This window comes from Stegodyphus dumicola, chromosome 7, assembly GCF_044657685.1.
Source record: "Stegodyphus dumicola isolate Sdum_Otavi_A_Nest chromosome 7, ASM4465768v1".
NCBI classification, from domain to species: domain Eukaryota; kingdom Metazoa; phylum Arthropoda; class Arachnida; order Araneae; family Eresidae; genus Stegodyphus; species Stegodyphus dumicola.
In genome coordinates this window covers 84,407,485-84,422,231 of record NC_140774.1, presented here as the reverse complement: position 1 = coordinate 84,422,231, position 14,747 = coordinate 84,407,485, and the positions used below count along the sequence as shown (strand labels likewise).

At 33.6% G+C, this 14,747-nt stretch overlaps 1 protein-coding gene across 2 annotated transcripts in view; it reads right to left on the bottom strand.

Moving 5' to 3' along the window:
- Positions 1-309: 309 nt before the first annotated feature.
- Nup188 (nuclear pore complex protein Nup188) overlaps positions 310-14,747 on the bottom strand; it is a 281,814-nt gene continuing 267,376 nt past the window's right edge. The window contains exons 46-49 of one of the 2 annotated variants that reach the window (XM_085820546.1): positions 8,046-8,124; positions 6,275-6,406; positions 1,344-1,399; positions 310-652 (exon numbers count right to left, since the gene is read on the bottom strand). In XM_085820546.1, coding sequence (XP_085676672.1) covers positions 364-652; positions 1,344-1,399; positions 6,275-6,406; positions 8,046-8,124 — 556 coding nt within the window. In that variant the 3' untranslated portion in view covers positions 310-363. Of the gene's footprint in view, positions 653-1,343; positions 1,400-6,274; positions 6,407-8,045; positions 8,125-8,578; positions 8,718-14,747 lie in introns of those variants that run through there. The other variant, XR_015042153.1, reaches the window with a different exon arrangement.

The window sequence follows — 14,747 nt, the reverse complement described above, 5'->3', positions numbered from 1 at the left end:
ATGTAAGGGTCTTTTTTATTCTTATTAAAACTCTAATATTTGGTTAGTGGGAATTATTGCTCTTTGGAGGCTATACACAGGTTTCTTTCTCTAAGTAATTACGATTTTATGTTTACAAAATCTTCCCATCCAGAATGTTGAGATTGTTTAGAGATATGTACGGACTTTATTTTTGAAAATACTTTCAGAAATAACTACCTTGGAGTATTATTGAAGGGAGAGGGATGCCTGTAGCCCTCTTTTTCACATATTCTCTAGAATTGTATGTATAATCTAGGCAATCAAACTAATAATGAAATAAACTGCATATATATTTAAAAATATTTTTATTTATTTAAAATAATATAAAATATTTAAACAATATTATTTAAAAAGTTTATCAACTAAATTGCTTATAAGCTTCATGAATGGAAATTCTTTTGATGGAGATTTAGCAGCAGCAACACTGGCAGAAACTGGTATTCCAGCTGGGGACAGTGGTCCTCTGCGTAAGTATCGGTTAATAGTTATATTAATAGAGTTCAGCTCAGCAGCAAGTTCTCGACGAATAAGTTGCTTATCCCTCATTGGTAGATCTGGGTGGGATAATGCTATGCTTGACTGGGAAAGTAATAATGTTAAGCTGATTTCCAAAATATAACTCAGCAAGTGCCTGAAAAATATGACAGAAAACTCTAAAATAAAGGAAATTCTTTTTAAGAAGAATAATTTTAACTTTATGTATTTGAAATAAAATTAACAGTATCATCAGTAGAGAGTTGATGCTGTTGTTAAATACTCTTGAATGCAAGACATTAATTTTAGTAATATATAATTATGTTAAGAGACACTAAATGGCATCAATCCCACAGATATATTATTGGATTGTAGCAGCAAAACAAATATTGCACTAATTTTCATTTGCATTTCTTATTCAGTAGCATAATTTGTTTATTGAATAATTATGCTTTTCAAAGCAAGATGTTGAAGGAACTTCTTTATAAGTGGTTTTGTTTTTGCTTTCAAGTTTACTTTTAGGAAGAGCAGTTCATGGGCTGGCAATATTGCATGGCTTCTGTGATTGTCTCTTATGAAAACAATCTGTATCTTTTACACTGCAATTTAAAATCTCCCAATATAAAAAATATAATGATTGTTCATCAAACATTTATTTCAGAGAGAGAGAAATTTTCAATTAAGATTATCATAAAGATTAGATTAAATATGGTAATAAAATGTAAGGAGATTAATATTACATTAAAATGTAAAAAAAAAAAGTTTATTTTGGGGTGTGCAACTACTTGCAATAAAGTATACATAAATTGATTACATTAGATAAAGAAATATACAAAAAGATTAAATACCTAGGCATTTGTGCTGGTGATTCTGTACATTTTCTTGGAGATGGTGCTTTTTCATTCTGAAATATTAGAAAGAATTGGAATTAAATGAAAAAAGTTAATTTTATTATTAAAATATTTTTTCTTTTGTTCATTCATAATTCTGGAGAATATGCAAATGTTTGATAATTTTTAAAGAAGAAATTCTTTTAACAGAATCTGATGCAATAAAAAAAAAAAAAAAAAAAAGAGAGAGATATTCATACACTGTACAATATGAAAAAAATAGATGTACTTTTAATTTTAAACCCAGTGTTATGTGTTACACATTTAAGTAAATCTAACTTAAAATCTGACGCAAGAAAAAAAAAAAAAAAAAAAAAAAAAAAAGAGATTCATACATTCTAGAATGTAAAAAATGAGACGTACATTTCATTTTTATGGGAGTGTGGTACAGTACAAAGTCCGTAATATGGACTCGTCGGGACTTGATTGCAGTTCTGGATTATAGATCATCAATTTAAATCTGGTAAGATGGCTTACAGAAATTATACAATTAAAAATATGAAACCATAATTTATGAAATAAAAAGCAATTATGATCTAAAGGGTATCGAAATTTACAAAAAAAAAAAAAAAAAAAAAAAAAAAAAAAGCTTAATATTTATTTTATTAAACATTTCTTTCAATGTAAGTTGTTTCGTTTTTGTACTAATACTTTCTCTTTAATTCTATAAACAGACATAATTTCTTGTTCAGTTACAAAGTCCCAATCCTGGCAGAGTAAAAATTACTGTTTAAGTCCTGTAATTGCTGTGTCGAGAATACAGACTAACTTGTCACTCGAAATTTTTTCATTTTCAATAACCTCTCTGTCACTTTCTTCTTTATCAGAAGCAGTATTTTCTGGATCTAGAACCATACTACAGATTTCGCTGTTCATTGATTGATGATTGGGTCAGTGTAGGCGCAATGAAAAACTTCTGTTATATCATCTTCATTTATTACTGCTTAAGGAACAGCACAATCTGCAACATTAACTGAAATGCCTTAGAATCAGTAAAGATAATTTTAGCCTAGGTTATACCGTCCGTTATACATTAAACGCACATGCGTAAACGAATTACGCGCATGCGTAAAGCATAAAAAAAAAAAATGTGGCTTTGAGGTCCAGATTATAAATCATTCTGGATAATGGACGTCCAGATTACAGACTTTGTACTGTATATTACACATTTAAGCATGTCTAGTGGAAAAGTATAATATTGAGAATACATAAATATATCTAGTGGATTATCTGTCACACTTTTAGCCATCAGTTCCTGATATTTATCAGCTTTTGAGATAACCCCAAGAATAAAATGCCTTCCTTACACCCAAAAATAAATCACTGTAAATTTAAAATAAGATAATTTTACCACCATATTAGAATGAAAGGCTAAAATACTGCTTTAAAGTGTACAATATTATATTAAACTTACGAGGGCTATTTTTTTTTCAACTTCCGATGGGCTACAAAGAAAAGACGGGTGAATATACAAAAAAGATTTTATTACCAAAAGTAATATACAATACAGGTTATTTCTCTACATAATCACCTTGATGATTGAGGCATTTGTCATATCTGTGAACAAGCTTTGCAATACCCTCTTCATAAAATGTCCCTGCCAATGATTGGAAGTGAGTTGTGACGGTTTCTTTCAGCTCCACGTCATTTTGGAAACGCTTACCGCCAAGCCACTGTTTCAGTTCAGGGAACAGATGAAAGTCACTCAGCGCTAGGTCGGGACTATATGGTGGATGTTCGAAAATGTCCCATTGAAATTGCTGAAGGAGCCGTTGGTTACACGAGCGCTGTGAGGATGGGCAATGTCGTGGATCAGAACAATTCCAGAAGTCAGCATGCCTCTTTGTTTGTTTTGAATAGCTCTCTGTAAGCGTCGCAAAGTTTCACAATATGAATCTGCATTAATTGTTGTTCCAGGCTGCATAAACTCCACAAGCAACACACCTTTTTGGTCCCCAAAACAGTTGCCATAACCTTACGGTTGTTAAAGGTTCGTTTGAATTTTGTGGGTCTCTTTGGAGAATTTGTGTGCATCCATAGTTGTGATTGTTGTTTCGTTTTGGGCGTGTCATATTGAACCCATGTCTCATCACCTGTCACAATGGATTTCAAAAACTCTTCTCCATCAGTATTGTAACGGTCAAGAAACTCAAACGCTGCAACCATTCAGAGAGTTTTGTGGTCCTCAGTCAACATCTGTGGGATCCAGCAAGCGCAAACTTTTCTGTAGCGCAACTGTTCAGTAACGATAGGGTACAGAGAAGACCTTGAAACTTCCGGAAATTTCATCGATAATTCACTTATGGTGAACCTGCGATTTTGCTTAACCACTTGGTCAACTTGTTGAACAATGTCGTCTGTAGCGACAGACTTGCGTGCTTGCCCCCTTCATCATGCACATCAGTTCAGCCATCTTTAAACTTTCGAAACCATTCACGAATAACGCAATCACTCATAAAGCTGTTTCCATACACTCGATTCATTCTTCGATGAATTTTCGCTGCACTGTTCCCTTCTGCCTGCAAGAAATGAATAACAACTCGCAATTCACACTTGGCAGGAGAATCAATAGTGACAGCCATGTTTACGTGACTGCAACTCTACAGGAAATGGCGTGTTGAATATATCAGTGACAGAGTGTGTGGAGGGGGAGACGCGCAGTCGCATACTACGCACACCAACCACCTGCCGCATACCTGGCCATCATAACTGTGCGATTAGAGATTGAAAAAAAACAACCTACGTATTAAGAAGAAATTTACATGAAAAAATATTCCAATAAAAATTACTAAGTTTGGTTATAATGCAAAAAATTCTTTTGCATGATATGTAAGAAAAAATATATAAGAATAAGAAATAAAGCTGAGTTATAATATGACCCTTATATTTCAGTTCCAGTCTCGATTTTTTTTATTTGCCTAATTTGCTAAAATGGAACATCACTTTGATTATCCATATCTGGTGAGGGAGGTTTTTCTATCAACCATCTGTTTTCTTATCCATCATGCTAGTAGTCCTGAGGCTGAAGAATAATTATAGTTACACTATAGAATAATGATGACAATGTTATATATTAGATATATTCATACATGGCAAATATGTAGATCATGAATTAAGATGTTCTCGTAAGATGCAAGAAGAAATGAAAAATACTATCAACACATTTTTATAGGACTTTCATCTCCCTTGTAATCAGAACAAATAGGTTGAAAGGAAATGTAATGAGAAAATAGCTAGAGAGGGGGAAAAAAAAAAGAAAAGAAAGGAGTGTGAAACCTATAAGCAGAAGGGAATGAGCTTCCTGATGATATCTATGATCAAGCAGTAAAAGGTTCAAGGGGGGGGGGGAGTAAAAGGTTTTAAGAAATCTAATTCAGAAGATTTTTTTGGGGGGGGGGCAAATTCAACAGAAAGATAAAGTTGAAAGTAAAAAGCAAGATTTGCTAATTTAACTTTTCCAGATCCAAGATTTATATTCTTTGCTCGAAATTTCAAAGCTTTCTTACGTTACCAAAGGGTTTAAATAAGATACTAAAGGTGTTAAAAAATAATTCTAATATTATTTTTCTTTAGAGCTGAATAGTGCCTGACCATGCAAGAAATGTCTTCATCTGGAACACTTGTGTGAAGGACACATTCAGCTGAATTGAAATCAAATTAGGCAAGTTTGACCATTATAAAAACATAACTTGAATAGCCAGACTGGTTACAGCAGAAGCAACAAAAAATATAACTTGGTTTCAGAATCAATTGAAGGAGCAATTGGGGAAGGGAATCTTCTTTACCCATGTCGCGATCTTATTTTAATCCACCCATGCAATAAATTTGCATACAAGTTCCAAAATTGGAGCAGAGACTGTTGCCTTGGCACTTTGCTAGGAAAATTTATTAAAGGGTAGAGAATGCACTTTACTATCGGCATACTTGACCTAGAAATGTTTCATCCAAAAAGAAACAAGAATTCAAAACAGTATGTCTGATGACATCATCATCAAATCATAGGAAAAAATTATCAGTTATCCTGAACTGGCTGCTGGTTCAGATAGTTACCTAGAAATGACATGATGATGGAAAGGAAGTTCCTAGAGAGAACCTAAATGATCAGAAGAGAGAAACTGTAAAGCAGTTTTGCATAATTTAACCTTGATGGCATGACACAAAAACTACAAAATACATTTCTAGCTAATTATTATATTATACATATATACAGCATTATATTATACATATGGAAAATTTTTATGCAATAAATGTGAGCAGAAACACAATTGCTGCTTTATTACTAATTGCATTTGAATAAGAACTACTTTTGAAATACTTCAGTACTTAAAAAATTACAATTCATAAGTTTTTAACACATTACATAATGATAATATTTAAGCAGCATACTGTTGAGAGACAAACTATTCTGATAAATTTCTGTGTAGCTGAAACTACATATTCATATGTTAAGAAATTTCACCAAGTTCGGAAGTGTTAATAATTTCATTCTTTTGACATATGTGTAATTTGCTGACAGATGGCATTATAAAAATCTTCAGAGGGTGCAAAAGTGAGAAATGTGAGAGGGTACGAAGCAAATGTGATGGTGTTTTGTTGGTTTTTAAAAAAGAGATCACCCAGCATTTGGCTTGTTGTACATATGTATAATATAAATTCTATTAATAAATCAAAAGTAATAATACTGTGTGATCATTCAGAAGAGTCAAGTCAGAAAACATCTTACATATGTATGCAACATGGAATATTTCAGTATTCTAACTATTAGAAATATTTCAGTTAATACAAAAAGTTACAATTTCTAACAAATTTGTATTTTTATTACCTTATTATTTTTGGATTAAAATAAAGAAAATCCAATTCTTTAACTCAAAATCAAATTTGCTTATTACCTTGACTAGGGATTTCAAGCACATGTTGATACAAGACAAAATAGTTCCAAAACCTAAGGGCCCATCTTGGTCTACTGATGGAATACTAAAACTCACATGCAAAAGTAACTGCCATTCACTGTAATCAATGGCCTAAAAAAATGTGAATTACATAATAAAATATATACAGTAAACACATGATGCAATACACTGACTACCAATAAGTATTTGGGCACCTGTGATAGAAAAGAAAAACTAACTTTATTCACAATCAATAGTTGGTAGAACCTCCACGAGAGGTAATTACAACGTGGACCCTCCAGGGCACACTTTCCACAAGTCTTTGTATGACAGCTAGTGGTATTTTGTTCCACTCGGCTTGGAGAAGACATAGAAGTTCCTTCCCCGATTTTGCACGGGTAGTGCTCCCCTGAATTCGGCGATGCAACTCCTCCCAGAGGTTCTCGATAGGGTTCAGGTCTGGACTCTGGGCAGGCCAGTCCATTTGATGAACTCCATAGGCACCATACCAAGCCTTGGTTAACGTCGAAACATGACAACTGGCATTGTCATCTTGAAAAGTAACAGGGGTCCAACCCGTAAAACTGCCACAACGTAGGAAGCAGATTGTCATCCAAAATAGTGCAGTAGGCATCGGAGTTGAGCTTACCATGAATGGGGACCAAGGGTCCCAGCCCATACCAGGAGAAACACCCCCAGACCATAATTCCACCTCCGCCGAATTTGATTGTTGGCACATTGCATTCTGGCAGGAGACGCCAGACCCAGACCCTGCCATTCGAACGGTAAATGTTGAACCTTGATTCGTCACTCCAAAGAACCCGTTTCCACTGATCTATAGTCCAATTTCGATGTGCTTTGCACCACATTAACCGAGCAGCGCGGTTGGACTTTGTGATCAAAGGCTTATGGGCAGCAGCACGACCATGAAAACCAAGCAGATGTACTTCCTTATGGATGGTATTCATTGAAACAATACTCCTGGATGCCTGTTGAAACTCCTCGTGGATGAGGGCCATCGGTTGGATGCGGTTCTTCCGAATTTCTCTGGACAGCACTCGTCGGTCTCTATCTCCCAGTTTCGTTGGTCTGCCGACTAGGGGCACATTCCGACAATCACCGCTCACCTTCCACTTCTTAATCACATAGGCACTGTCGATTTTGGGTACTTCAGCTCGCTAGATATGTCTCTTAAGAAATGGCCACATTTGTGATACCCGATAATTATACCTTTCTCGAAATCAGAGAACTCCAAACTGCAAGGCATCTTGCATGCAACTAAAGCCGATGCTGTTTCCTACACAATATATACCGGTGAAGTCCATGACGTACCTTAAGACCGCATATATCGTCATTTGCATAGGTGTCCAAATACTTATTGGTAGTCAGTGTAATAAGAACATAGGATGCACGCAAGAATATATGTGAAATGTAAATGATATCTACAAGCCTTGGTTCCCAAATGATGTTAAGTACAGTTTCTTAAGATATTAGACTAATAATTTTTTTTTAAAGTTTATCATAAAAAATAAATGGTAAGGAATAGGAAAAAAGATATGGATTACATTTACCAATGAAGAAATAGAAAGATATTTTTCAAAATTTTGAAGAATGAACTGTAATACCTTGGAATGTTTCAGTTCATTTTTAAATGGACTTTTATATTTCATTAAAATTCATATAATTCATAATGCAACTTTTAAAACTGCAGAATAATTTCATCTCAGCAATTAAATACATATTTGATTTATACTGTAAAAAGCCAACATACATGCCCTGACATTGATTCATACATTTCTGGTGTATATTTCTTCAGAACTGTCAGATTTACAGCCAAGAGCTCAAACAGCCTACAAAAAAAAAAAAAAAAAAAAAAAAAAAAAAAAAACTTGAACATCAAACATGCAAGGTTAATTTTATCATTGGATTAAAAATAAAGGAAAATTGGGAAAAAGTAACTCAAATTATTACTGCACGTACCTCAAAAATATATTCTTTCCTATATTTAGAACACTTCATTTAGATTTACAGTTATATGAATTTTAAAAGATGTGTCTATTTGTTTTTCTTCCTCCCCTCCTTCCATTCATTAAATCTGAAAGCAACTGATAAACCCCAGAAACTTAACAATTTTTTATACTCAGAATATCAGGTAAACGGCAAATTTCTTATTCTATCTTTTAAGGAGTTCTATCTTCATGTGCATCAAGGCTATCATAGGATTTTCCTTAATTAGCAGTTGCATATTTAAGCACAGGCAAATAACCACATTCAAAAATTTCCATACAAGAGAAGTTTGCTTACCACAGAGTGGTCCAGAATTCACCATGAATAGGAAAATGCAGTTTCTTTCAAAATACCTTCAGCAATATTCAATTCCAACAATAACGCTGAATGTACTGGACTGGAACTTGGGACTTAAACCTTTGTGCTTGAATTATGGCTTAATTAACAAAGTTAAATAACTTAATCTGTACACATCAAATAAAAGCATACTTTTGACAAAATATAAATTTACAAAATTTAACAGGTAAGCTGATGTCCTTCTTTCACACTGATAAATTATTCCAGATATTGGGACATTGATTTCACCAATTTTTTTACATACCTGTTCATCATCTCATGATGAAACCCAACTTTGATGATACTAGATATTAAAAGATTGAATGACATAGTATCTTTTATTTTCAGCATACCCTTAATACATAGTAAAAGAACATGCACTTTTTTTATATTAGCATGGTACACGATCTAGTAAATAAATAAATATAAATCAAGTCATTTTGTTGGCACTGGAACATCTCACATCCTAACAATTTTAACATACTTTTCCAAGTTCATCATAGCGAAGGGAGGTACGAGGGCCCCGAGCCATGGACAGAAAAACAACTCTCAATAATAAAATGAGCTTCATTAGGAAAAACAATATTCCTCCAGTAATTTGTTGAACAAAGCAACCAATTTTCTTCATCTGGGTTATCAGAAGTAGCTTTTTGAGGTCACACAGCTTTTATAGTCAGCTTTGAGATGTCATCGTCGAACTGGAGAAATATGCACTCAGATTCCAGAATGAGTCAGTTTTTCTGTAGATCAAAACTAAATCAAGGATTTTTTCTTGTTTGATTTCCTTAAGAAGCAACTCCAACTATATTAACTTCTCCCAGGAGGAAGTTTATATATTTGAAAAGCATTCTACATAAAAGTAAAATTTATTGGTTAGATAGAATTGTGGTATTTTGAAGTTTATATTTTCAACACATACCTCCTAGGAGTTTGGAACCTTGCCATTATCTGGTGGCTCTGTTTCCTCACTGCAAAAATGACAGAAAGGTTGTTCAAAGAAGTACAGACAGAATTTGTCATTGAAAATAATGAAATGGTGAATAAGGCTCGGAGTCTGTCATTGGAAATAATGAAATGGTGAATAAGGCTCAGTGTCTGTCATTGAAAATAATGAAATGGTGAATAAGACTCACGCTGTTATAATCGAGATAGATACGGCAGCAGATGAGTCCACAAGGATTAGTATGGCTCTGAAGAAGAAAATATTAAATGCAGAAGAACTGCTTCTTCAATTAATTGTATCGCAAGCATTAGAAAATAGCTTGTTGATGGGCTGAAGTTTCAGCAGAAATTTGTACTTGCATTGCTGATATTGTAAGAGACAAAGAACTGTAGAATAAAAAGCTGTTCAAAAGTGGGACAAAATAAAAAAAAAGAAAGAACGTGTCTTGTTGAGTTATTTGAAGAAGATCTTCTGAAGAAAGAAAACCTCAAATTGTGGAAATGGTAGATCTTGCTAAATTAAAAAAAAAAAAAAATCTGATGTGTACACCACATGACTTTCTTGAATGGAATATTAAACTATACACATTTTTTCTTGCATTTCATTTAAACTTATTGGAATGAATTAAATCTACTTTGTCGATAGCGCATAAACCACAAAAGAATAAATGCACTCTTTAAAATTCAATGAATTAAATCTACTTCGTCGATAGCGCATAAACCACAAAAGAATAAATGCACTCTTTAAAATTCACTATGTTTACCATAGCGACACTGGCGCTAGGTTTACTTAACAGCGTTACATTTCATTCATCTTATAACCTAGAAAGCACAAAATTTATATCATCTAATCGTTGCCACATGGTCTATTAAAATACTATGATAAATCTAAAGCGATGTGTAAAAGAAATTAAGCAAGCAAACAAACAAACAAACAAAAAGTTTTTCACAGACAATTCCGTATTTCTCCTTGAATTAATTCAGTTCTCACTTCGCAACAAGGCAAAAATACATAAAAACTCAAAAATCTATATTAAAAATTACGAAGTAAATCTTAAACATTTATTTCCTCAAATAAATTCCAGAATGGATAAAGCATGAGTTAATTTGTAGTAATAAAAGAAGACGTTATCTTTGTTATCTAAGCTTAATTTCTCTAGATTGCCAACAATACTTTTCTGCCAAGTTTCAAATGTAAACAAACGTGGCCGCCATGGCAAAAATAATAAGGCTTATTGGCACTTCAACAACTTTTAAATTGTTGATAATTCTACGAATATTGCATGCAGATTTACTAAAGGCATAAAAACCTTAACCGGAACATAAGAACAACATAATTCAATAATTTTTAAAACAAAAAATGCACGATTTACAAACATATAAGAATAAAGAAACTGAGATCACTGATCTCAGTTTCCACTCTGTTATGTATATATATATTGTTGCATGCGTACGGGTTTGTTACGAAATGAATGCACAAATTCGATGAAAAATGAAGAAAATTTATTATTATCACAACAAATATGATTAAATATCCTCAAATAATCGTACAGTATCACAATATATCAGTAGTTATCTTCTAACAACTCACATGTTCAATAGAACTTAATTCAAAACAGCTAAAGAAAGCTAATCCGCGAATTTGCTACAGTCAACAAGAGCAGTTTTCTAAACAACAACAAATTAAGTAACTACAACGAACTGAGAGGTTTTCCTCTTTTTATAAGATTTTAAAATCGCGCGCGAGAATTTTCTAGTACTGTCTCGAAATTGAAAAGAGATATTTATTAAATGTTTAATGCACGCGCTCTTGTATTTTCAATTTTCAGGCTTAGCTTTCTTTTAATATTCATCACACGCTGCACTGCGTGGGAAATAAAACCATTTAATTCATAACTGAACTAACATTAGCTTTTTAAATACCAAATTCGTAGCAATATATATAATTTATTTACTAAAGAATATTGATTATATTATCTCCCAAGATTAATTTTAGTAGAATTATCTTAAAAGAGTGAATCCATACTTAGTAAGTTCAATTTCGAAATATGTTAAAAATGTTTAACGGGGACTTGAATTAAATCATGAATAACAAAATTTCAATTGTAAAAAGAAATAAATTAAAAGCAAGTACCGTATTTGATGGCATATAAGATACACTTTTTTTCCTACATTTGGTCTCAAAAAAGTTACCTGCATCTTATACGTGAAGGACACAGGTTAACTTTCAATACTGAATGCTATTTTTAGCCCGGATAAAGATCTAGATACACATAACTTTTTCTACATCTACATGTGTGTGGCCTTCTAAATAAGGGTGCGTCTTATATGCCGTTAAATACGGTAATTAAATTAAATGCAAGTAATCACTGCAATTGATCGGAAATTAGTTGACTTTTCAAGGGGAACAAACCAACTCCCGTTCAATGAACAATAATTAAGAAATAAATATGAAGGTGTTTCGTCCTTTACTCGAGCAATAAGGTGATGCCAAACCGGCAATTCAAGCTAGGCCAAACATTTCAGTGAATAGAAGGGATAAAGAACCAATGCATAGAACCAAAGAACTCATTTCTATTAAGCATTTTAGCTAATTCAATTTTGAGTGAAAAGCAATTTCTGCAGTAAAATTGATATCGCTCGAGTAATTGTCCCCTGACACCCTTGTGTTTATGCATTTAAGTTCAAAACTATTTGTAAAAATTGAACATTGGAAATTTTCATTATGAAATAGAATTCAAAGTAATTGAAATAAACATTAGAATATGACAAAATATAAGAAAAATAATGCTTTTAATTTATTTCTTTTTACAATTGAAATTTTGTTATTCATGATTTAATTCAAGTCCCCGTTAAACATTTTTAACATATTTCGAAATATTGTTTTGTTATATTTGTTATAATGGTTTTGTTATATTGTTTTGTTAAGTTATATTTGATTCTCTGTATAAGTTGCTTGTTTTTTCTTTAATAAATATAGATAATAAAAAATGTCAAGTTATACATTGTTTATTAAAGATCTTTGTTGGTGTCCCCAAATGGTTTTCCAGATTTTTAAGGAGAGTTTAAGGTATGGTGGTTGTGCTTTAACTTAATTAAATTAGAATCTTTACAATAAGCACTGCAGATATCATATGATGAGGCAGGTTGAAATACCAGGCTTTCTTAAGTAGCAAATTATCATCTCAGCCAGCAGTTTTACACTTTACATTTTCCAGTTCTTTTGGGATTAATAGTACCAGCATTTCTAAAAAGTTTAAGAATGTTTTTAACAGTTCCAACACTTCACTTAGCTAAGTGTGCTCATACAGAAGAAACTGCCTTGGATCTTGAGTGAAATCCATTAAAAAAATTGAAATAAGTACTAAACGTAAAAGGTTGATTAAGAAAAAGTAACGAAAATACATGATGACAATTATCAAAATCAAAACAGCATGCAGAACATTTGCCACTATAAAATGGCATAAACTGGACAGGATTCAGTACTAAACCATGTTGCTACATATGGAAGTAAAATATATTAATCTTTTTCAGATTAATTTGTTTCTGCCACGAATGGACTGCCTAAAGAAAACTGGTAGATATTCATGAGGCAAAAAACAATATAAGTAAATAAAATACACTTTGCTGTCATGTGTCCAACTCAAAATTGAAATCAGAAGAAACTACCGGCGTTATATAGAAAAACATCTTCTATTTTAAACTGATACCCAAAAAACAATGCTAAAATATTTTAAATAATATATTACTCCAAATTTAAGGTAACATCTCACCCTCAAATTTGCCCTTCTGAAAACTTGACCCATTTTGTGCAGCCTAATGCTTAAAAACATATTAAAATAATTCAAACACTCTATAATAATAATAAAAAAAAAAAATTGACACACCCAGAAGGAATCATCCAATTGCTTTGAAATTTTGTATGCATAAATGCTATGGCCAAATATGCAAATGATTAAAATTTGGTGTCCAATGAATGAATAGTGCGATCTCCTGTGCATCCAGCAGATGTATATAAGGAGCTATTCTTGAACTGTTGTTAAAAATTTCTGTTGCATTGCGATTTAGGATACCTTTCAATGACTAAAAAAATGCCTTGACACTGGATTCGAGCTCATTACGAGCAACTGTCAGAGTTTGAAAGAGGCAGGTTGGGCAAATCGGAGAATCGCTTGGCATATCAGTTGAAGTGATGCAGCAATTAGAAGATGCTGACAAGAATAAATAGATAGTGGCAGATTTCAGCGTCATGATGGTAGCGATCGACCTAGCGCCACAACAGATTGGGAGGACAGTGATTGTCAGATGAGCTGTCACGGCACCTGATTCATACTATCAACCATCAGACGTGCAACCCACAAACAAGTGTCCCCCCATGACCATTCACAGATGCCTGCTAGAGCGAAATCTACACTCGTACCGACGGTTACGCCCCTCATGCCTACACACTGTTGAGCCAGATTACAGCGGTGCTTGGCTCGATCAGGTTGGAATGATGCTGATTGGGGATGTATAGTCTTTAGCGATGAATCCCGCTTCCAACTGTGTCATGACGATCATCAAAGACGTGTCTGGAGACGCCCAGAGCAGCGTTTCGATCCTGCTTTCACTACTGTCCACCACACAGGCCCTCAACTAGGAGTTATGGTCTGGGGTGCCATTTGCCTTGATAGCTGGACCCCTTTGATCGTCATTAGAGGCACACTTAGAGCACAGCGGTATGTCAGTTTCCAACGGCATTTTGAGACCTGTTTTGCTACCATTCCTTTTGAAGTAAGCTGGCTTTATTTTTCAGCAAGATAACGGCAGACCACATATGGCACTTGTTGCTATAAACTGTCTTACAGCTTGTCAAACACTTCTTTGGTCAGCCAGATCTCTCTCCTATGGAGCGAGCATGTCTGGAATATGACGGGAAGGCAACTGCATCTCCAGGGAATATTGATGACCTAGCCTGAAAATTAGAGCAAATTTGACAAGAAATACTACAGGAGATTACCCAGGAGCTTTACCAGTCTATGCCATGCCGTGTGGCAGTATGCATCCAGGCTAGAGTGGGTCAACACCTTATTGAGCTCGTTACTTTGTAACTATGTAACTCTGAGATTAATCATTCAACTGTTCAGAAATTTTAACCATTTTCTATTCTATACATAAGCTTCCTATCCTCCAATTTTTCTCTCCATCT